Raw genomic sequence first — 22,016 nt, forward strand, 5'->3', positions numbered from 1 at the left:
TATCTCTCTGTGTGTGTGTGTGTGTGTGTATCTGTGTGTGTGTGTGTATATATATATATATGTGTGTATGTATATGTGTGTATGTATATGTGTGTATGTATGTGTGCAGGGAGCCGCCTGCACGGATCTCCTGTCTTTCCTCACCCCTCTTACCCCAGTCACTCACATCCGTCGCTGCCTCTGCTCTCCAGAGTGTGTGTGTGTCTGTGTGTGTATCTGTATCGGTGTGTGTGTGTGTATCGCTGTGTGTGTGTGTGTGTGTGCATATCTGTGCGTGTATCTGTGTGTGTGTGCGTGTATCTGTGTGTGTGTGCATATCTGTGCGTGTATCTGTGTGTGTGTGCGTGTATCTGTGTGTGCGTGCGTGTATCTGTGTGAGCGTGCGTGTATCTGTGTGTGCGTGCGTGTATCTGTGTGGGCGTGTATCTGTGTGTATGTGTGTGTGTGTGTGTCTGTATCTGTGTGTGTATATCTGTGTGTGTGTATGTATATCTGTGTGTGTGTGTATATCTGTGTGTGTGTGTATATATCTGTGTGTGTGTGTATATATCTGTGTGTGTGTGTGTATTTGTGTGTGTGTATATCTGTGTGTGTGTATATCTGTGTGTGTGTGTGTATATCTGTGTGTGTGTGTGTGTGTATATCTGTGTGTGTGTGTGTGTGTGTGTGTGTGTGTGTGTGTGTGTGTGTGTGTGTGTATGTATATCTGTGTGTGTGTATATATCTGTGTGTGTGTATATCTGTGTGTATGTGTGTGTGTGTGTGTGTATGTGTGTGTGTGTATGTGTGTGTGTGTGTATGTATGTGTGTGTATGTGTGTGTATGTGTGCAGGGGGCCGCCTGCACGGATCTCCTGCTTTTCCTCACCCCTCTTCCCCCCAGTCACTCACATTGGTCGCTGCCTCTGCTCTCCAGTGTGTTTCTGTGTGTGAGTGTGTGTGTGTTTCTGTGTGTGAGTGTGTGTGTGTATCTGTGTGTGAGAGTGTGTATGTGTGTGTGTGTGTGAGTGTGAGTGTGTGTGTGTGTCTGAGAGAGAGAGAGTATGTGTGTGTCTGAGAGAGATTGTGTGTGTCTGAGAAAGAGAGAGAGTGTGTGTGTCTGAGAGAGAGAGAGAGTGTGTGTGTGTCTGAGAGAGAGAGAGAGAGAGTGTCAGAGAGAGAGAGAGTGTCAGAGAGAGAGAGAGAGAGTGTGTGTGAGAGAGAGAGAGTCAGAGAGAGAGAGAGTGTGTCTGAGAGAGAGAGAGAGAGAGAGAGAGAGAGTGTGTGTGTATGAGAGAGAGAGAGTGTGTGTCTGAGAGAGAGAGTGTGTGTCTGAGAGAGAGTGTGTGGTCAGAGAGAGAGTGTGTGTGTCAGAGAGTGAGAGTGTGTGTCAGAGTGAGAGTGAAAGTGTGTGTCTGAGTGAGAGTGTGTCTGAGAGAGACACCAACTGCGCACTGCAACTGTTAGGTATGTATATACAACTTTGTTTTTACTTTGGGCGCCGTGGAAAAATCCTGATCGCCTTGGGGAGCCTTGAAAAAAACCTGATCGCCTTGGGGAGCCTTGAACCGAAAAAGTTTGGGAACTACTGCTCTATATAATTCACCCTGGAGTGGAAAGAAGCAGGGACACCTTGGAGGCATCTCAAGAAGCCAGGGGGTCCCCCATAGATGAAATTAACGAGGTTCAGCTCTGGAGACCCCCTGGCTTCCAACCAAAGCTTAAACAAACTAACCCATGGCAGAACTGCTCCTTTGTTGAGCAAAAGGAAACGTGTTAAGTAAATTACATTTTAAAATAAAACATTACATCATCCTATTCTCAATATCAGAGGTGGGGGAGTGGAAGGAAATATATGAAGCGATCAACCTGGGGAGGGGTACGGAGTCCTACGTATCGTCCACTTTGATCATCGCAATATTTCTATCATACCAGTATAGTGTCCAACTCTACACGGAAGAGTATTCTGCATACAACATAATACTTACTGTAATGTGATTGTAGATAAGCTGTGACCATCCAAACAGATCAGCTAATCTGTAAAATGCTGCCAATTTACAGCGCAGCAGTTTTTCTCCCTTTTCATAAGCAATGGAATCGGATCCTCTGAGGTCATTAACTGGGGTTACCATTCCAAGGCCTGAGAACACACACATTGGGAAATGAAAGACAGGTGGGCGAACCTGCAAATAAATCTGCATTTTGCGCGCATGAAGCCTAATTGTGGCTGCGGTTTCTCAAACTTTTTTTGTTGAGCTGGGGAACCCCCTGAAGGATTTTTAAAATCTTGGGGCACTGCTCTTCAGACCTAACTCATTCCCTTTTTGTTTACACACGTACATCGCCCTCCTTTTCACAAGCACACACCCACCCACTTACACACTCGCCCTCACATCACATCCATCCCCTTTTACTCCACATTCATCTCCCCTTTTCACACCACATTTACACAGTATACCTTCCCCCCAACCCCACAAAGCACCTGCCTCCCTCACCACAAAAAGCCATCACGTCTTCCTCCCACTTTCTGACACACAAACATTGTCAGTGGCTCAGCAAGTGTGTCCTGCGCTGCCTGAATATGAAGCGCCTTTGCTCTCTCCTTTGTGGCGAGCGGAAAGAGGAGAGGCGGATCAGTCTTCACATCTCCAGGCAGCGCAGGAGGTGTCTGCTGAGCACACAGTGTTCCCCTGGGGCCATGGCATCCCTGGCAGAGGGTCACAGCACATCAGGGTTCCCCGGCACCCTGGTTGAGGAACACTGCCCTATGGGATAAGAAAAACAACGCTACAATGCAAGAAAACTAGATTAGATTTTTTAAATATTTCTTTCCGCCCTACCATAACCATCTTGGTTACGATTAAACAAGCAAACAACTTTCTCACCACCCTCCCCCCCTCTCTCCCTTTCCCCCTGGTGTCGAGTACATTCTATTGTATTACATTTCACAAATCCCAAACCATTAACATTAGTTAAAGCCTGAATGTGTTTGCCAACCGTGATTAAGTTTGTCATGTGCAAACATTGCAATGAGAAACACCAGTCTCTTCTAGTTACGAACATCTGTCTGTTGTCTGGATGAGGTGTAAATGTTACGGATGCCAATGCTCATATACTCACTTAAGTTCAATGCTGCCATTCCACCTTGAGGTGCTGCTGGGTAAACGTTTGGTACACTTGTGGTCATGAAATCAGCTATTTGCTGCAATGCCAACAAACCAGTAGGATTTTTGCCTTTCTTAAACTGGTCCTGGATCATGGTTTCCAACTCCTCACAAAATGCCTAAAAAATAAAATAAAATGCTTAATTGTGGACAATAACTTTCTGCACAAAATAATGAGCATAAGCTGATGTAGTCATATTGCCCCTGTAATTTTCTGTATATGCTGGTAGGTATAATACTCCCTCCTTTCTAACAGGAAAGGGGGAAGCATGATCAGGGCACACTGCAATGTGGAATCTCAGAGCAGGAAATCCCTCAGAAAGACAAGGGGGAAAAACGAAAAAAGAAAAAAACACAAGATATTGGCAGCTGTCCAAATGCTAAACTTGAGAGAGAGAGCTTGAAAGACCTGTCCGAGACCCTAACAAATACAGATCACTTCTCACCTTGTCCCGCACGTGAAATAATGACCTTTGTTTGTAAACAGACGAAAAACGACTATAAGCGAGGGTGGTGTCACTAGCACAAGATACTCCAGTGTGTTATTCTATCTGCTATGTTACAAGAATCTAAAATGTTTCAGGTAGTATAACCCATGTGCTATTTAAAATCTAAACAACAAGAGAATGGAATATGCATTGAATATTGTTTTATTTTTTGATAAAGTTACAAAATGCTGCTTTTAAAGATGTCCTATAATTAAGCTGCACAAGCCATTGTGTATTTGATCAAGCCGATTAGAAACTCTGATTTAAATTAATATTGGATTAAAATAAAGCCTGAAGCGTATTTTTTCTTTCCCAGCAAGAACTTGTTCCCACCAGTTTGCATAGTTGGATGGACATTCAAATAGCCCGAGGATCCATAGAGCATGAACAATCAATGAGGACAAAATGTAACTGAACCCCCGGTACGTTGAAGGTGAAAAGTTACTGAATTTACACACTTTCAACCTAAATTGAACAGGGGGGGGGGTTGTTAGTCACCAGTCAATAGTTCGAGACCCCCAGTTCCAGAAATACTTACTTGTTTAATTCTTCTAGGTTGCTGGAGATCTAAAAGGCAGCTAAATCTCCCTGGCCTTGCAGGTCAATCTGATCAGTGATGTTAAGGCTTGCTAATGACCGCAGGTCAAATCTTTGAAAATCCAGGCAGGAACAGCGGCAACTAAAACGGTAAGTATCTGAAACTAGGGAGTACCTGGAACTAAAATACTGTGTTTCAGATCAAGCAGACCTCTATTATTTTATGCTATACATTTTTCAGAAATCTCTGGACTAGCCTTGGACACTCCCGATTCATAAAATGCAACAGCCTATATTCTGCACTTTTTGGCTTACAAACCAAATGAGTACCCGCATCGTCCATCAGTGGGTCGGTAATAAACTTATGTAGGTGTTTTACACATTCATGCTGCTCATGATTTAAAAAAAAAAAAAAAACTCGCCATATTTTTTTTTTCCAAACCCAGTCGAGAATTTTTTTTGAACCATAGCATCTAATGACCAAGAAAGTTATCCTTTTTCGATTATCTTTGCTTTTTAAACTAATGCATATATACACTTTTCTTCATTATTTTTTTTAGGATGGTTTATATATTAAGCTAGAGGACTTACTGGACTTTGGAGTATCATGGAGACTCTCTTCTTCTGCTCCATCATGTTAAAATCTTGGCGAAGATCTGGTGCCATGTTTCTCTCTCGCAGGTATTCAGGGCTGTTCTCATCCACCCTGTCAAAATATTTCTCCTTATGCGGAGCATTTGTTGGGGGTGGTGAAGTCACCACCCCTGCAACAGAATCCCCATTCATAGCACAACCGTATGCAGCCCTAGAAGCAAAAAAAAAAAAAGTTGGTTATTTTCTGGAATTATTAAACCGTATTACAAAATCACAGCAGTTTTGTACCTAAAATGTGTAATGTTACAGTTAAATTTCAGTTTAACACGTAGCAGTTTTGCTCTTAAACTGAAAGTTAATAAGTGACTAAGTGACTATTTCCATATACAACAGAGGAAATGTGTCAATTACCCTGCCCTTGAAGAGCTTACCTTTGTGCACAAGGAGGATTAGCTGACTTGGCAAAGGTTTTAATGCAGCAGTTCACTCTGCCGTTTTTAAAGAAAAAAAAAGTTTTTCAATATGTGCATCAATACAATCTACACACCGACAAGTGATTAGCAAAGTTGCCGATTGATCTGTTCTCCTGTGATCGTTCGGCGAAGATTCGGCTTAATGGTTCACTAAATCACTGTTTGTGCTGCAGAAGAGTACCCAAGATGCAAACTTGTGTGGAAGATCAGGCAGGCACAAGATACAATTGGTGCACTGCTAGAGGGGGCAGGGCTCAAAAAGGGGTGTTTCAGAGCCCATTCAGAAGAGGAATGGGTGTGACTTTGTAAATGGTTGCTATAGAAACAAAGTGTTATATTTGAAAAAATAAAAGTTAAAAAAATGTTTTCTTTTTTTTTTTAAATGCTACAAGTATTTTCTCATAGTACCGAACCAATTAAAAAAAAACAAAAAAAGCAGGCATGTAGGATATTGCTTGAACAGCAGCTTTAAGGTGATGTCATGGAGCATGGATCATGGAGCATGGATCTCAAACCACCTTCTCCAACAGACCGGGCCAAAAACAAACAGTATTCCCCCCCCCCCACTAATAGTGCCGAGGAATGGTATGCTCTTTCTGAATACAGTACTCTGAAAACCAGTGCAACGTTAACATAATACAGGCCCAGCTACTACCACTAACCAAACCACACTTTACAAAAATAGAGCAGCCCATAAATCTTGGATGTATTATGTATTATGGTTTGCAAATAAATGTAAAAGTCATAGCTCCACATGGACCACTTTTAAAATGTTAGTGATTTGTCACTTTTTGATTATTCTGCAGTACCCATAATACACCCATGTCATTTATTGCGGAATAGTCAAAACAAAAAAAAATGGTATAAGCAGAAAGAAACCGTACACAGTGAAGAGAAGTCATACGCTATGTCCGGCTCTCTGGAAGAACTACACTGCTATAAACCTGCTTTAATACAGTGTAATTAGTGTAAGCCAATGGAAATTACACACCAATTTGATTACAAGTCTGATTATTTTCTTATATTTTTTAGGTGTGAATGTAAATATGTACTTTTATCACGTAAACCATTGACTATATTAATATATGACCTGGGACATCATGTTAAATATTTTTTTTTACAGAACATGACCCCACACCATTTGTACTATATGCACTGTATGCACTGTACAAGTACAGCTTACATTCACTATACACTTATTTCAAGGGAACATCCCATTCAACACATAATGCCATTCAATATTTCCCAATTTTACATAAACTAAAACAGAACAAACCATGACTGGCTTTCTAAACAAAATTCTAATAAACAAAAAATATGTTCTGCCTCACTTACTGGAGCTGGCAAATGGAGCTTGGGCAGTGTTCCCAGGCTGTGGTGAACTATCCTTGTTTAAGTTCTCTTGTCAGCTGGTGTGGCTTGAGATATGTCAGAGAAGGTCAAAGGAAGCTGGCTGCCTCCTGTTGAGGACATAGGAGTACATTTCAGCCCTCCTTGTTCCACCTGTGACCTGCTCATCATGGTGCATCAGGAGGCCAACGTGAAAAGTACATTTATTGAACACATCTGGCACGGAATGGGAGATTTGGTCGCGGCTGCCGTTAAGACACTTCGCTGCTGGACATATCACCGTGATGTCCGCTCCTGCGCCCGACCCAACAAGCCAAGGCAGATCTGCCACTCCAACAACTGCATGTTTAAATGTCCTGTGCCGGACAGGACGCTCCAACATGCCATCTTTAAATGTCCGAGGGATATTTAAAAGATGGCCTGTCGGAGCGGCCTGTATAGGCAGTGTAGTGGACCGCCACGTGACATTTAAACATGCAGTTGACGGAACGGGCGGTCAGGCGCGGTAGACCTGGCTTGTCGGATGGACAGGCATGGGAGCGGACATCGTCGCAATGTGTCCTGCGGTGAAATGTCCCGGCGGTGTTTTGGTCACGGCCACACGTACTAGCCCGGCGCAAGAGACCTAACAGAGTGAGAGACACCGCTGACTGCAAAGCCAGGGGTCACCATCTCCACTGGAGGTCTGTTACATGAGTGGACAACATCAGCTCTGCTTTAATCTGATCTCCAGTGACCAGGGCAAACTGGAAGGACCGTTCCAGTATCAAGCTAGGGTGAGAGTATACACTCTTAAAATCCAGGCGAATATATCGTTTTTTAATCTGAGTGCGCTCTTGTATTGTTTTATGGTTGTGTTATATAGAGGATTTCATGCCATGTTTTTACACCCGTCGTTTCAAGAGGATTGGTGATCCTGAAGTTGGGGCAGCAGTGTCTGCCAACCTTTTGACATTAATCTATTAGCATCTCTAAACGAACTTTGACCATCACATTTGATAAACATCTTTTCATCCTCTAGTCTAGGACATTTTACATTCATTAATGCTTATGTATTTCAGGTATATATTTCTAACAGTGATTGTTTATGATTGGGCAACCCTTTAATCTTTTCAGACATGTTACAGTATTTAGACCAAGAAAACCGTCTGATGACTCCAGGATGACACCTTATGGCAATAAGCCTGTATAAGTTAGTGAGTGGAGCGAGGAAAAAGCCTAATGGAGGTATGGGGTTGAGGCTGTGTGCATTCCCGATCCCAATATGTGGCGAGCGGCTGCAGTGCGACAGCTAACGGATGGAGTGGATACTCACAATGATCTGTCCCCTCTGCTCCCGGCTAAACGTTCCCCTTCAGGGGTGATGACTTACTTCCGTTGCACGGCCACGATCCGGATGTAGACAAGAAGATAGATGCCAGCGTGGCTCCTGTAGATATCAGACTCACCAGGTAGGAAGGTAAAATCAATTTATTAAAATACATAAAACAGATACTAACAAGACATGACTAGGAGTTTGCCCGAAACACGTGGGAGGAGGTCTCCTAGTCATGTCTTATTAGCATCTGTTTTATGTAGTTTCATAAATTGATTTTACCTTCCTACCTGGTGAGTCTGATATCTACAGGAGCCGCGCTGGCATCGATCTTCTATCTTCATGTTACAGTACTTAGAGCGAATATAGAGAGAGAGATATATATATATATATATATATATATATATATATATGCAAATATAACTGTATGCTCATCTGCATGTCTTAGGCAGGTCTGCAACCCCGCCTTTCCCCATTATCACCCAGCATACAGCACTTCCACTGCAGCAAGGGATTCAGGGAAATGACATGCAAATGAGCACACAGTGTCACTTTTTGCCTCAATAACCATTTTTAACATGGTTCCCTATAGGCTTAAAAATGTTAAAGCCTGACTAAGACATGCAAATGAATATACAGGAATATTTACAGTTGCTTTATGCTTTACTGTGGAGGGTTTTAGTCACTTTTTTTACCCACCATAACCTTAATAGTCGTGTATATATATATATATATATATATATATATATATATATATATATATATATATATATATGTGTATATATGTGTATATATATATATATATATATATATATATATATATATATATATATATATATATATATATATATATATACACACACACACATATATACATACACAGTATATATATATATATAGCAACTGTAAATATTACTGTATGTTCATTTGCATGTCTTAGGCAGGTCTGCAACCCTGTCTTTCCCCATTGTCACCCAGCATACAGCGCTTCCACTGCAGCAAGGGATTCTGGGAAATGACATGCAAATGAGCACTCAGTGCCACCTTTTGTCTCAAGCTCGTATTACACAAGCCAATCCTCAAGCCACTGCATGCTGTTTTAAACACAGCTTTTAAACAGAGGCTGGGATGAGATGCAAAGCCATTAGACCTACTCACATACATGTTTCAACCTTGATGGGTATCATCAGTGTGAGGCTGGTCTTAATGGCTTGCAGGTTTGAGACTAGACTAGGTAATCACCACTGTCATTAAGGTTATGGTGGGTAAAAAAAGTGACAAAAACCCTCCACAGTAAAGCATAAAGCAACTGTAAATATTACTGTATGTTCATTTGCATGTCTTAGGCAGGTCTGCAACCCAGTCTTTCCCCATTGTCACCCAGCATACAGCGCTTCCACTGCAGCAAGGGATTCTGGGAAATGACATGCAAATGAGCACTCAGTGCCACCTTTTGTCTCAAGCTCGTATTACACAAGCCAATCCTCAAGCCACTGCATGCTTATATATATAGATATATCTATATATCAAGTAAGAATTTCACATTTTCATCTATTTATTCATTGTTTTAAAGGAATTAGATTCCACTTGTGGAATCATTTATTGATTCTGGTTCACTGGGATGTTACCAGCCTATCATTTAAATGTAGTCGCATGTGTAATTGTTGCAGAGTATACCAGACTGAGCGCATGTCAAACAGTTTTCTGTTTTTACTCTCTGCTCTTATATTGCATATTTTACAACTCAGGTTTCAGTTTTTGGGGGGGAGACTTGAGCGAAGTACTAACATTTTTCATAAAATTCTGCTTTAGTTATTTATAAAAAGGTATATGTTGGGCAGCATAAAGTTTAGATCACATTCCTCACACATTGCCGTCTAGTTAACAAAACCATACATCTTTATTACATAATCAAACTGTTGCATAATAAATTTAAAAAAAAATTTAAAAAAAAAGAGAGAGGGGGGGCCATCAAATATGACGACAAAATGTTTACCAAGGTAACCTCTAACAAAGCAAATATAAATCTCTGAATTTTCTGATGTTATTTCACGTGTAAATAGTCTACGCATCATGGTTTTATTAAATTACGAGGACATTTTATTAAACATAAATTGGAGTAATTATAGAAATTTCTCAACAGTTAAACCCACTTTGCTTAGATTACATTAAATTACAGCATGACCATCTAAAACAACTTGCAATTAAATGTGATGAGGGATGCTTGAATGCCCCACACTCGATGAGCGGAACTAATAGAAGGCACATTCCAAACTGCTGGCTACACAAAAATAAACCATTTTTAATCCGAAAAATACAACAAGCTAATTACAAACTGTTCCCTGTGATCCAACACAAAAAGGCAATATTCTAGTTGCAAAAAAAGATCTATGATGAACAGAGTAAGTTTATCAGCTGACTGTCATAAGGAACAAATGAGCTAGTCTGATCTCATATTGTTAGGATCCTCCTTTCCCACGGTTTCCATTAGCTTTATTTAACTGTGTAAGGCAAAAAGAACTGCGCCAGAGACCAGATAATAAATAACTCCTATACCCCCCACCTCCCCAGCTGTCTCTTGACTCCATGGTAACAGTAAACTGAAAATCTTTTTTTCCCCCATCAGAAAATGTAAAATTGCCGGAATATTTTTCCCCTCCCTACTAATAAAACATTTCAAACATTTATAAAGAATGTCCTAGTAATGCAGTGAATTGGAAGAATTACTGCTCAGATATTTTAACATGGGCCGAACTGCTCAGGTGTGAATGATTAGTACAGTTATAAAAAACAGATGTTGTGCATGGACAGCAAAGCAACCAATTCTCAGCCTACTCTGAAAACTGCCATGGATACAAGTTCAGTTAAAGGTTGAGTGCTTTCAAATGGGCAGTCCCAAACCATGATCAAGTGTACTAATGTAAGTGACATGTTTAGGGGTTAAATCTGGGTGACTGATGTCCATCAAAACCAGACAGCAAGAATAGTTTGTTAGACCAGGGGAGCGCAAACTTTTAGTGCTGCGCCCCCGTCTCTCTCCCCTTGGCTCTCGCGCCCCCCACCTACCTTCATCCGCGTCAGATGACGCTGTGGCGTCAGTTGACGTCACTTCACATGGTGCCACAGTCGTTTGACATCGCGTTGCCATGGCGACGCAACACAGCTGGCGGAATCCCGGTAAGTAAACAGTTGCAGGGGCCTCACGCGATCCCCCGGCATTTAATTTAAATGCCTGGGTGAAGAGCGCGGGACCTGTGCAACTGCCCGCGCCCCCCCAGCAAAATCTCCCGCCTCCCCTGGGGGTGGAGCCCCCCACTTAGTGCACCGCTGTGTTAGACTAAGCTACTGGGTTTCAACCTTTCTTTGGCAAAGGAACCCTAGACCACACCACCACCCACCCACACCCACACCCCCACCTCTCTCTTTCACCCCCTCCCCCTTTGCAACCTTACATAGTGTAAAGAAAGAAAAAGGCGTAGCAAATACAACCAATGATTTAAATGCATAATGAGATTTTTGTATCAGTTAAATCAGGGGTGCGCAAACTTCTTGAGCTGCACCCCTGCCCGGCAACGTTCGCACCCCCCCCTCTCCAAGGGCTCGCGTCAAATGACGTAGCGGGTCGTGTGATGTCACATGACCCTGCCGCGTCATTTGATGCGTGTTGCCATGGCGATGCGTCACATGACCCCGCGGCATCATTTGACACCGCATTGCCGAAGACCTGACAGAGCAGGTAAGGGAGTTACAGAAGCCTCACGCCTCCCCTGCATTTAATTGAAATGACATGGGGAAGAGCGTGGGGCTTCTGTAACCGCCACGCCCCCCCCATGAAATTCTTGCACCCCCCCCCCCCCCCCAAGTTTGAGCACCGCTGAATTAAACAAACATGTACAAGTGTCAAATTAGGTATTAAAACACGTATCTAAGATGCTACACCACAAAAAGAGTATGTGCGTGCATGCGTATGTATACAGATCTACCTTAATCATTGGATTTTTTTATATAAGGCGGTAGAAGTTACAACAACAAAACACCAGACCAATATGCACAAGATAATGGTCCTCCTTTAGAAATCCAGCCATTCCAGTGGAGAGGAGACACAAGCAGCTTTGTGTGGAATATAGGATAAAGTATCTGTTGTCTAAATTTAGTATAGGTTGAACTTGTGATGTCTTTTTTTCAACCTCATCTGCTATGTAACTGTGTAAATCTGTAGCTACATCCAAATAAATCGTAAAAAAACAGGTACGCACAGAGTAAGGCTGCGCTCAGTGCCGGCGAGGCGACGTCGCAGCAAAAACAAATGTATTGCCGCTGTCGCTATAAGAGCGACGCGAATTTTAGAAGCTGGTCAAATTTGATTTTCAGAGGCTGTCGCCACATGTGACAGCCTCTGAATCTATCAGACCTGGTCGCCCGAAAGCGAATTACAACTTTCACTAGCGGTGATGTCATCCGTCGCGCGCACTATAAGCGTGGCCTAAGAGTGTATGAGAGTACAATACTTTCAATATAGGTGAAAGGGATAGAAGTGCACTCACAAGGATAGCAGGATTAAAAGCAGTACAGAGTATATAGTATATAGTATATAAAGCCAGTGCATTTTCCCAACATAAATGGATCAGTCTTCGCATATAAGATGGCTAAGAACCGAAGTCCGGAGTCCTAAGGGCAGACTGTTTGGGGATTCGAAACCAGCTTGAACAGCGTGGAAGGAGCTGAATGTCCCGACTTGCTACATGTGAAGTAAGCCAAACCCTCGTCTTACTCCGTTAGCGTGATGACGTCACTGCCATAACCAAACGCATTTCATCCCTCAAGAGGGCAACAGGTTTTATAATCCGTTAGCGCATAGTGCTCTAAATAGTCCGTAGCTGCCAACACACACAAGAGGTATCAACACACAAAATACTTAACATTCCAGTGGAATGGAGGAGAAAACATGATATTCTTAACCACAAGAAGGCAATAGGATAAACATATATATATTCATATTTTTATATATTCTATATAACAAAATATATATTTCCAAATATTCTCATTAGGATCTTTGCACCTTATGTTGGCAAGTTGGACTGAACTTTTATATATTAAACTTTGAAACTAGGTGGTCAGATCAAGTTCTGCATGCATTAGGCTATCAAACATTGTTAATAGGAAATTCTATTAGAATGAATTCCACTAAACCATACCATATTGAGTGTCTGGAAAATGTCAAATTACAGGCATGTTACTAGAGGGATTTCAAACATAAATAAGCTAGGAATGGAAAGAATGCAATTTTTTTTTTTTAAATACTAAATTGTGTAAAGTTACCATTCTTACGCCTGCCTCCAATGACTGACAGTGGCAGAAGCAAAACCATGTGTGGCTTCATTAATCTGGCTACATGTCCTCACTCTTCCAGTACTACTCAAATTATAATGGAGTTACAGCAGGGGTGAGATAAATCATAAATGTAGCTAGCCCCTGTTGCCTGTTCTGGGCACAGCTCTGACTGACCTGGTCAGTAACGGCAGGCCCAAAGCATTCTTTCATACCAGATGCTGCTTTATGCTTGCTCTGTGACCGGCTGTGGCAGTAACGGACAGGTTCAGGTAAGGGTTTAAAGGAAGGGGAATGGAGGAAGAAGGAGTTGCTGCTTTAACTTTATAAGCTGTGGCTCCATCAAACCTTTGTCCCTACCATCCTTTCCATTTATTCTTTTCTATACAACACACCCACACACCACCCACCCCATCCCACCCACACAACACCCACACACCAACACACACACACCATCTCCCCCATTGCTTTGTACCCGTAAAACAAATCTTAAGCTAAATGGGCACTTTCTGAAAATAGTTTCTAGAAATGAACTACCAAAATAAAATTGATTAAGTAGAGTAGATGTAGCTCAATTGTGTCTAAATTTAGAAGGATACTCGTACTAGACAACCCATGTGGTCTTCCTAACTAGGCAGATTCCAATTAAATAAAGTGGAGAAATTAGAGATCAAGATAAAGACTACATAACATCAACAGTGCCCAAGTCACCACTTCCTGATTCGTATGCATTCGTATGAAGAAAACAAAGCGGGGATTCATATAGGAGACACAACTGATTTTTTTTATTTTTACAAGAAACAATAACTCCATGAGTAACTGGCTCTACACGAGTTTGGTCTTTTTATGGGAAAGGATACACTTACTAGAACAAAGCATTTTACAAATGAAGACAACTTAAAAATATTTACAACTGCTCTTTTTGTAGGGCACATTGAATATAAATATTTTCTACGTTTTAAAATGACAAAATCATTTAAATCCCTCCTAAAATAGATACACAAATTTCAACGCTGGTGATCAAAAACGAACAATGTTACGTCGTTTGACTTTGTATTTGACTTTGTATTCGTACTCTTCGTCCCATTTCAAACACCTCTTTACATACCATCCTTTTCATGTAACTTCTTAAATACAAAAATAAAGATGTTGTACTTGAGATTGAGGTACACCTGGAAGACCTAATAACAAACAAAATAAATACAATAAACCATGAAGAACCACAACCTAAGAAGAATACGTTTTTAAGACTACTCTACGGGGAAACTATGCTACAAAACCTGGAGCCGAAGAGCAGCAGTAAAGTGATCCCTTGGCAGCGCTCCCTGGTCTATCCCTCTGATAAGAGACAGGAGTTTGTACTGTAATCTCCTACTCCACATTAAATACTAGTCAGCGATCGGAGATGGAGATAATCAAAATACATTAGCTTTTGCGTTTTTCAACCATCCAGTCCTAACCATAACGAAGCACAATAAAGGCAGCAGACAACACTGCAAACCTGTCGTTCTGTTCGTGTGGGCTGAAGGAATGGGAAGGTGTGGGAAGATCACTGCCTTTGAAGTGGGTAACCCAATTTGAATTACTTTGACAGCTGTGCTTGTGACCTTAGCTTAGCTCACTATCAATGTCAGTGCTATACAAGAAAATAAAGAGATTGTGAAATGTAAAAACAAAACCCGTAGTTTTGCTCTATGAAAAATTGCACAAAAATGTGAAAACTTATTTTACAAGCCATTATCAGAATATTCCATGTAACGCCTTCATTTTCATAAATATAAACCTAGGCCAAAAGTTACTAACCAAGATTTCTCCTTACATTTGTTAAAATACAATAATACTTGGTGCCTACATTTGTTAATCCGACCCGTAAAGCGTGGGGATCTTATAAAATGAAATATATAGCCACCTGGTACCAAACGTGTGCTGCTTGGGCCAATATTTACTCGCCACACACACACACACACACACACACACACACACAAAAAAAAGTGATTTCCCTCCCCAAGCACATGCATGACTTGCCATGTAAAATGAATGATTCCTTTCTGTAAGCGGTGTCCCAAAACGGGAGCCAATATTTCCTTGTTTTTTTTCTTATTAGTGGAGCAAGATACACAATGTGCCCCACCAAAGCAGACATGCTAAACGCAAATTTAATTCATGAAGGGAATTCGAAATTACGGGTTTGTGTCATGACCTTAATTTAAAGCTGCAAAATATACTTTATCTACCAGGCTTCTTTTTTTGCTTTTAACTGTACGCTTTACCTTTAAATCACTTTAAAAAAAAAAAAAATGAAAATACAACTTGGATTACATGCACCTCTGATTCATTAGTTTGCCATCCTGGAGAAATAATCTAAATACAAAATGTCTCTCCACTCCGATTGCAGCAGCAATTAAAAAATTGCGTCTTTCAAACTGCCTGTACATTTTTCTAATATTTGTTGCTGTGCTTTTCATAGATTGTAATTTGGAAATTAAGATACCAAATAAATTGAATTTAAAATCACAAAACTAGAAGGGTTTATAAAGTGGCTGACTAACATATTACAAAGCAATGCATCACAGGCCTCTCTGGCAACAAACTGTTTAAGGCCGTGCCTATAGTGCAGTCGATGGGTACGGAGCCTCAGGCGAAAGTTATGTTTCGCCGGACGGCGGGATTTGTTCAAGGGCCGTCACGTGACGCGACAGCCCTTGAAAAATCAAATTTTGCCGGCTTCCAGTTTCCGCGACGGCGCTCCGTCGCGCGCACTATAAGAGCACGCGGCGGCAGCAATGTATTTGTTTCGGGCGACGTCGCTGTCACTATACGCGCGGCCTAAGAGACCAATCCAATGCAGTCACCGTTACATAAATTTTTTTTAAAAAAGGAACCCATTGGATTTTTTAAACAAATCTAACTGCTAATATCAAGTACTGGGCAGCTTTTGTAATTTACTACAAATTGCATTTCTTAGGGGCACTGTTCCTTTACCCTTAGTCCACCCTGCCCTCATCAAAAAGCCAATAGAAATGGGGGGGGGGGGGGGATCCGGCTGTTCAAACACCCAGATGTAACCCCTATAATATGTTACTGCCATTTGTACATTTTGGTTCTTTGAGATGGTTCCTCTTTAAAAAGGCAAACTGAGCCGTTATTTTTTCCCTCTGGCTTTTCATTTTTTTTTAAATACAGGGTGAAGCAGGGGGTCTCAGAAGCTGAACCCTATTCATTGCAGCTCCGAGAACCCCCTGCTTCCTGAGAGATACTTCCTTTAGAAGGGGATGTCGGTATTTCCTGCAGTTTAAAGCTCCTGGGTCACATGGACCAATGGGAAGCTGCACCAGGTGACAATCACAGCGTCCGAAGAGCCCGGAAGCTTTGAAAAGCAGCCACAATGTGAACCCTGGAGTGGCTATGGGCACCCCTTAGGCTAAGGCCCCGCTCCCAGAGTCAGCGCACCCGCACTGCTGACAGGCGGTGCGCTGAGATACACAGACCGCGATATGCGGTCTGTAGGGAGCGGGAGCGGGAGGTGGGCGGGAGTGGGAGGTTTGACAGGGAGGGGGGGGGGCGTGGCTTGAGCGGAGGGACCCGCTACTCTCCCCCCCCTCCCTCCACGGGCTGCAGGAGGGACCCGCTACTCTCTCCCCCCCTCCCTCCACGGGCTGAAGGAGGGACCCGCTACTCTCCCCCTCCCTCCACGGACTCGGGCTGGAGCTGCTACACACACACACATGCAGGCACTCATACATACACACATACACACACACAGGCAGGCAGGCACTCACGCACTCACACACACACACAGACAGAGGCAGGCACTCACGCACTCAGACACACACACACACACACACACACACACAGACAGACAGAGGCAGGCACTCAGGCACACACATACACACACAGACAGGCACGCACGCACTCAGACACACACACAGACAGGCACTCACCTGCTTTCACTCCACACTCCTCCCCGCTCCCCGTAGCCTCTCCTCCTCCCGAAGCCTCCCCTCCCCATTGGCTCACAGCCACACCACGTGACGCGTCGAAGCTAGGAAACACCATTCTCTTGTGTCTCCTAGCGGCTGACGCGCCACAGCGTGTAGTCAGCTGTGCCGCCAGGGGGGACCGGGACCGGCTCGCGAGGATTCCCCTGCTGGTGGGGAACTCGCGACATGGCCGCCCGCGCCAACGAGCGCAGCGGGACCGAGGCCTTATGGAAGTATCTCCAGAAGCAGGGGGTCCCAGGAGCTGAAAGGAATGAGGTTCAGTTCCGGAAACCCCCCTGCTTCAATACGGTTATAAAAATATGAATAAATGTGGCATTGATTGCCTCTTTAGATGGGTGCTGTTCTTGTCTGTACTGCGATTATCTATTGTGTCCATATGAGGAAAAAAAATCAAGAGGAAGAGGTCAGCACTCAAACAATGGAGGGAAAAAAATGATCAAACTTTTGTTTGGCCAGTTTCATAGGCTGTGTATTTTGGTACCCTGCTGATGAAGTATACACAAAGCATGCTGCCCAGATCATCCATCGTATTGAACACTGGAGGTCAATACAAAATAGCTAGTTTTACCGATCAACATAAGAGTATACAGGCATACTCCACATTAACGTACGCAATGGGACCAGAGCATGTATGTAAAGTGGAAATGTACTTAAAGTGAAGCACTACCTTTTTCCCACTTATCGATACATGTACTGTACTGCAATCGTCAAATACGTGCATAACTGATGTAAATAACGCATTTGTAACAGGCTCTATAGTCTCACCGCTTGAGCACAGCTTCGGTACAGGTAGGGAGCCGGTATTGCTGTTCAGGACGTGCTGACAGGCGCATGCGCGAGCTGGCGTTTGCCTATTGGGCGACATGTCCTTACTCGCGAGTGTACTTAAAGTGAGTGTCCTTAAACCGGGGTATGCCTGTATATCTTATTATATTATCCTATTTACCATGGTCTTAAATATGCCGAGAATTACAGAAACAGCTGATCTAACCAGCACCTGCAATACGGTACTGCTTATCGATCCTCTTCGGAAGATTGGCCACACCAGGTTTTAGCAATAGCCAAGACATTTGCACATAGGCGAATGCACCTGAATAAGTTATTGGTTAGTTACCCAAAAAACGTTTTTGTCTTGCACAGGACCCAGAGGAGAGATGAGAACCACTACACTAGGGTTTCAGTACATCCTGACCCCCAGTTATACAAGCACTTTGAAAGAATATGGAAATGGTAACTCGCAACCAGCGACCATATTATACTCTAGGACAGGGGTGTGCAAACTGGGAGGCGCAGGCGGTTGCAAAGGCCCCTCGCTCTTCCCGAAGGCATTCAAATTAATTGCTTGGGGGTTGCGTGAGGCCTCTGCAACCTCAACTTACCGAGATTCAGCCGGTGTCTGGACACGTCTCCATGGCAACGCTGCGTTTGTCATGTGCGTTGCCATAGCAATGTGGCGTTAAATGCCACCACGGGTCACGTGACGCAACATGACCCTGAGAGTCATTTGAAGCTGCACTAAGCGAAGAGGGGGGGGGGGGAGAGATTTATATTGATTTAGCTTCTGCCATATGACATTAAAAGTGGCTAAGAGGTTAACTTTAGAGGTCTGAATAAGTACTATACCGATATAAACCCTTGGATTGAAGACAGATTTAAGGGATGGAAAAGTCATTCTGAGAGTAGAGGGCAGTACATAGTTATATAGATGAGGTTGGAGAGAGAGAAAAAAAACACATGCGTCCATCAAGTTCAACTTACTTTTTGCTAAATTTAGACATACATTATCCTATAACCGTACTTACAGTATATTGATCCAGAGGAAGGCAAACAATCTACCGTGACCCGAAAAAATTAATTGGTGGAGCAAAAAGCAGACAAGTAGGAGGAGTTAATTGCTTTAATGAACCGTTGCTTTTTGGTATTTATATAGCATCAACGTACAAAATAACAGGGTTTAACATTACATTTTTTACCTATACTAATCAACTATAAAAACAGAAAAGTTAGAAAATGGCAACAATCTAGAGACTGTATTTTATGTATTCTTGATTTTCCTAAAGAAAACCATTACATTTCTTTAGATGCCATTTCCTTAATATCCTGCTGGCCTCTTGAAAAAAAACCATTGGCAGGAACTTAAAAAGCCCAAAGATCTTAAAGTAAATGCGTGACTAGAATAGATAGCAGGCAGTTTATCCAAAGCCTTCCAACTGGATAAAACAGGAGTGCAGTAATACTGTATCTCTGATTTCTCCATTACAGCCAAAGCAAGACCTGAGCTGTGGAAACCATTTAATAAGTTTAGTATTTATTAGCAGCTTATTTTGCCATTTATATTGTAAAAACAAGTTACAGTATTTTCGCTAGATTCTCTAACTCAATTTATATGGTTCAGGACATAAAAATAATAATAATAATAATAATAATGGGGAGGTTATGGGGAAGGAGAGGGGAAACGGGCTACACCCATCTCGAGAGTTTGAGGATTCAGCTAAATTATCAAAAATATATTGAATATATATATATATATATATATATATATATATATATATATATATATATATATATATATATATATATATATATATATATATATATATATATATATATATATATATATATATACACACACACACAGTGGTTGACAAATCACCAAAAAATCTACTCGCCACACAAAAAAATCTACTCGCCACCTAGTATGTATGTATGTCTTTATGTATGTATATGTCTTTATTTGTATAGCGCCATAAAATGTACATAGCGCTTCACAGTAGTAATACATGTCATATAAATAACAAATATAAATAACAGATCATGGGAATAAGTGCTTCAGACATACTGTAAAAGTAACATTAAGGAAGGAGTCCCTGCTCCGAGGAGCTTACAATCTAATTGGTAGGTAGGGAGAACGTACAGAGACAGTAGGAGGGAATACTAGTAAGTGCGTCTGCAGGGGGCCAAGCTTTGTGTCATGTGTCCATGATTATCCAGTGCTACTCATATGCTTCTTTAAGCAGATGTGTCTTAAGGTGGGTCTTAAAGGTGGATAGCGAGGGGGCTAGTCGGGTATTGAGGGGAAGGGCATTCCAGAGGTGTGGGGCAGAAAGTGAGAAAGGTTTAAGGCGGGAGAGAGCTTTAGATACAAAGGGGGTAGTAAGAAGACTTCCTTGAGAAGAACGCAAGAGTCGTGATGGTGCATAGCGAGAAATTAGGGCTGAGATGTAATGAGGGGCAGAAGAATGTAAAGCTTTAAAAGTGAGCAGTAGAATTGAGTGTGAGATACGCGATTTAATCGGAAGCCAGGAGAGGGATTTCAGCAGGGGAGACGCTGAGACAGATCTAGGAAAGAGTAGAGTGATTCTGGCAGCAGTGTTTAGGATAGATTGTAGGGGAGACAGGTGAGAGGTAGGAAGGCCGGACAGCAGGAGGTTGCAGTAATCGAGACGTGAGAGAATGAGGGCCTGAGTCAGAGTTTTAGCAGTTGAGTAACAGAGGAAAGGGCGTATCTTTGTGATATTGCGGAGGAAAAAGCGACAAGTTTTAGAAACGTTTTGAATATGAGAGGAGAATGAGAGAGAGGAATCAAGTGTGACCCCTAGGCAGCGTGCTTGGGCTACTGGGTGAATGATCGTATTTCCAATAGCAATGTGGAAGGATGTAGTAGGGCCAGGTTTGGGAGGTAGTATAAGGAGCTCTGTTTTTGCCATGTTAAGTTTCAGTCGGCGGATGGCCATCCAGGATGATATTCCAGAGAGGCATTCAGAAACTACCAAACGTGTGCTGCTTGGGCCAATATTTACTCGCCCGGGGGTTAAATCCACTCGCCCGGGGCGAGCAAATGTATAGGTTTGTCGAACACTGTATATATATATATATAGGGAACAGGGAACCATGTTAAAAATGGTTATTGAGGCAAAAAGTGACACTGTGTGCTCATTTGCATGTCATTTCCCAAACTCCCTTGCTGCAGTGGAAGTGCTGTATGCTGGGTGATAATGGGGAAAGGCGGGGTTGCAGACCTGCCTAAGACATGCAGATGAGCATACAGTTATACTTGCATATATATATATATATATATATATATATATATATATCAGCTTTACAGTGAGCCATTACAGTGCTCATGCAGCTACACAGTCTATTAAACATGAAGCGAACCTACTTATTTTATACATACAGAATAAGGGTCAGACAGCACCTCTATCAAAAGAATGGTTGTTGCAGCACTTTACAGCAGCGATACATGGGACCAAAAGGTGCCCCTTGGGGTCAAAATAATGAGCAAAAATGTGTGGGGTCCCAGCGCTTAAAAAAAAAAAAATATAAAAAAAATCACAATAAGCAACCATCTTGAATCAATAATGTGATATATTGTAATATACAGCAAAACAAAATGTCAGATGTGACCCAAGAGATTGTCACACAAGTGTATAGGTCTACCACTTACTCTGGCCTAGGACAAGTCACACACAAGACAGAACACAAGCTTGCAGTTAGCAGTTTCTTTCGAGCCATCAGACATCCTATTAACACCAACACAGGGTACCACAGATCGCTCTTTAAGTGAGAATGAGCCAGAAAGGCTAAAAGAAATATCCCTCCCCTGTGACACTGTTTGGTGGACATTTTTTGAGATAAGCAATTATTTTGTGCTGTTTGCATGTGTCTCATATGACTTCTACCCATGTACTTGCATGATTTTTTGGGGGTAAGTACGTATTCCAAGATTCTCATCTTATTTTTTGCACCTTATTTTGAGACTTCTGTTTGGGGCCACGTAAGTATTAC

General features: G+C 42.2%; 1 protein-coding gene across 21 annotated transcripts in view; it reads right to left on the reverse strand.

Moving 5' to 3' along the window:
* Positions 1 to 22,016, reverse strand: part of ADD1 (adducin 1) — a 96,873-nt gene that overhangs the window by 40,665 nt on the left and 34,192 nt on the right. For 18 of the 21 annotated variants that reach the window (XM_075570529.1, XM_075570510.1, XM_075570519.1 and 15 more), the window contains exons 2-4: positions 4,759 to 4,972; positions 3,099 to 3,261; positions 1,967 to 2,118 (exon numbers count right to left, since the gene is read on the reverse strand). In XM_075570529.1, the coding sequence (XP_075426644.1) occupies positions 1,967 to 2,118; positions 3,099 to 3,261; positions 4,759 to 4,953 (510 nt within the window). In that variant the 5' untranslated portion in view covers positions 4,954 to 4,972. Of the gene's footprint in view, positions 1 to 1,966; positions 2,119 to 3,098; positions 3,262 to 4,168; positions 4,310 to 4,758; positions 4,973 to 6,569; positions 6,695 to 22,016 lie in introns of those variants that run through there. The other 3 variants (XM_075570539.1, XM_075570610.1, XM_075570614.1) reach the window with 3 other exon arrangements.

Source organism: Ascaphus truei, chromosome 1, assembly GCF_040206685.1.
Source record: "Ascaphus truei isolate aAscTru1 chromosome 1, aAscTru1.hap1, whole genome shotgun sequence".
Classification (NCBI taxonomy): domain Eukaryota; kingdom Metazoa; phylum Chordata; class Amphibia; order Anura; family Ascaphidae; genus Ascaphus; species Ascaphus truei.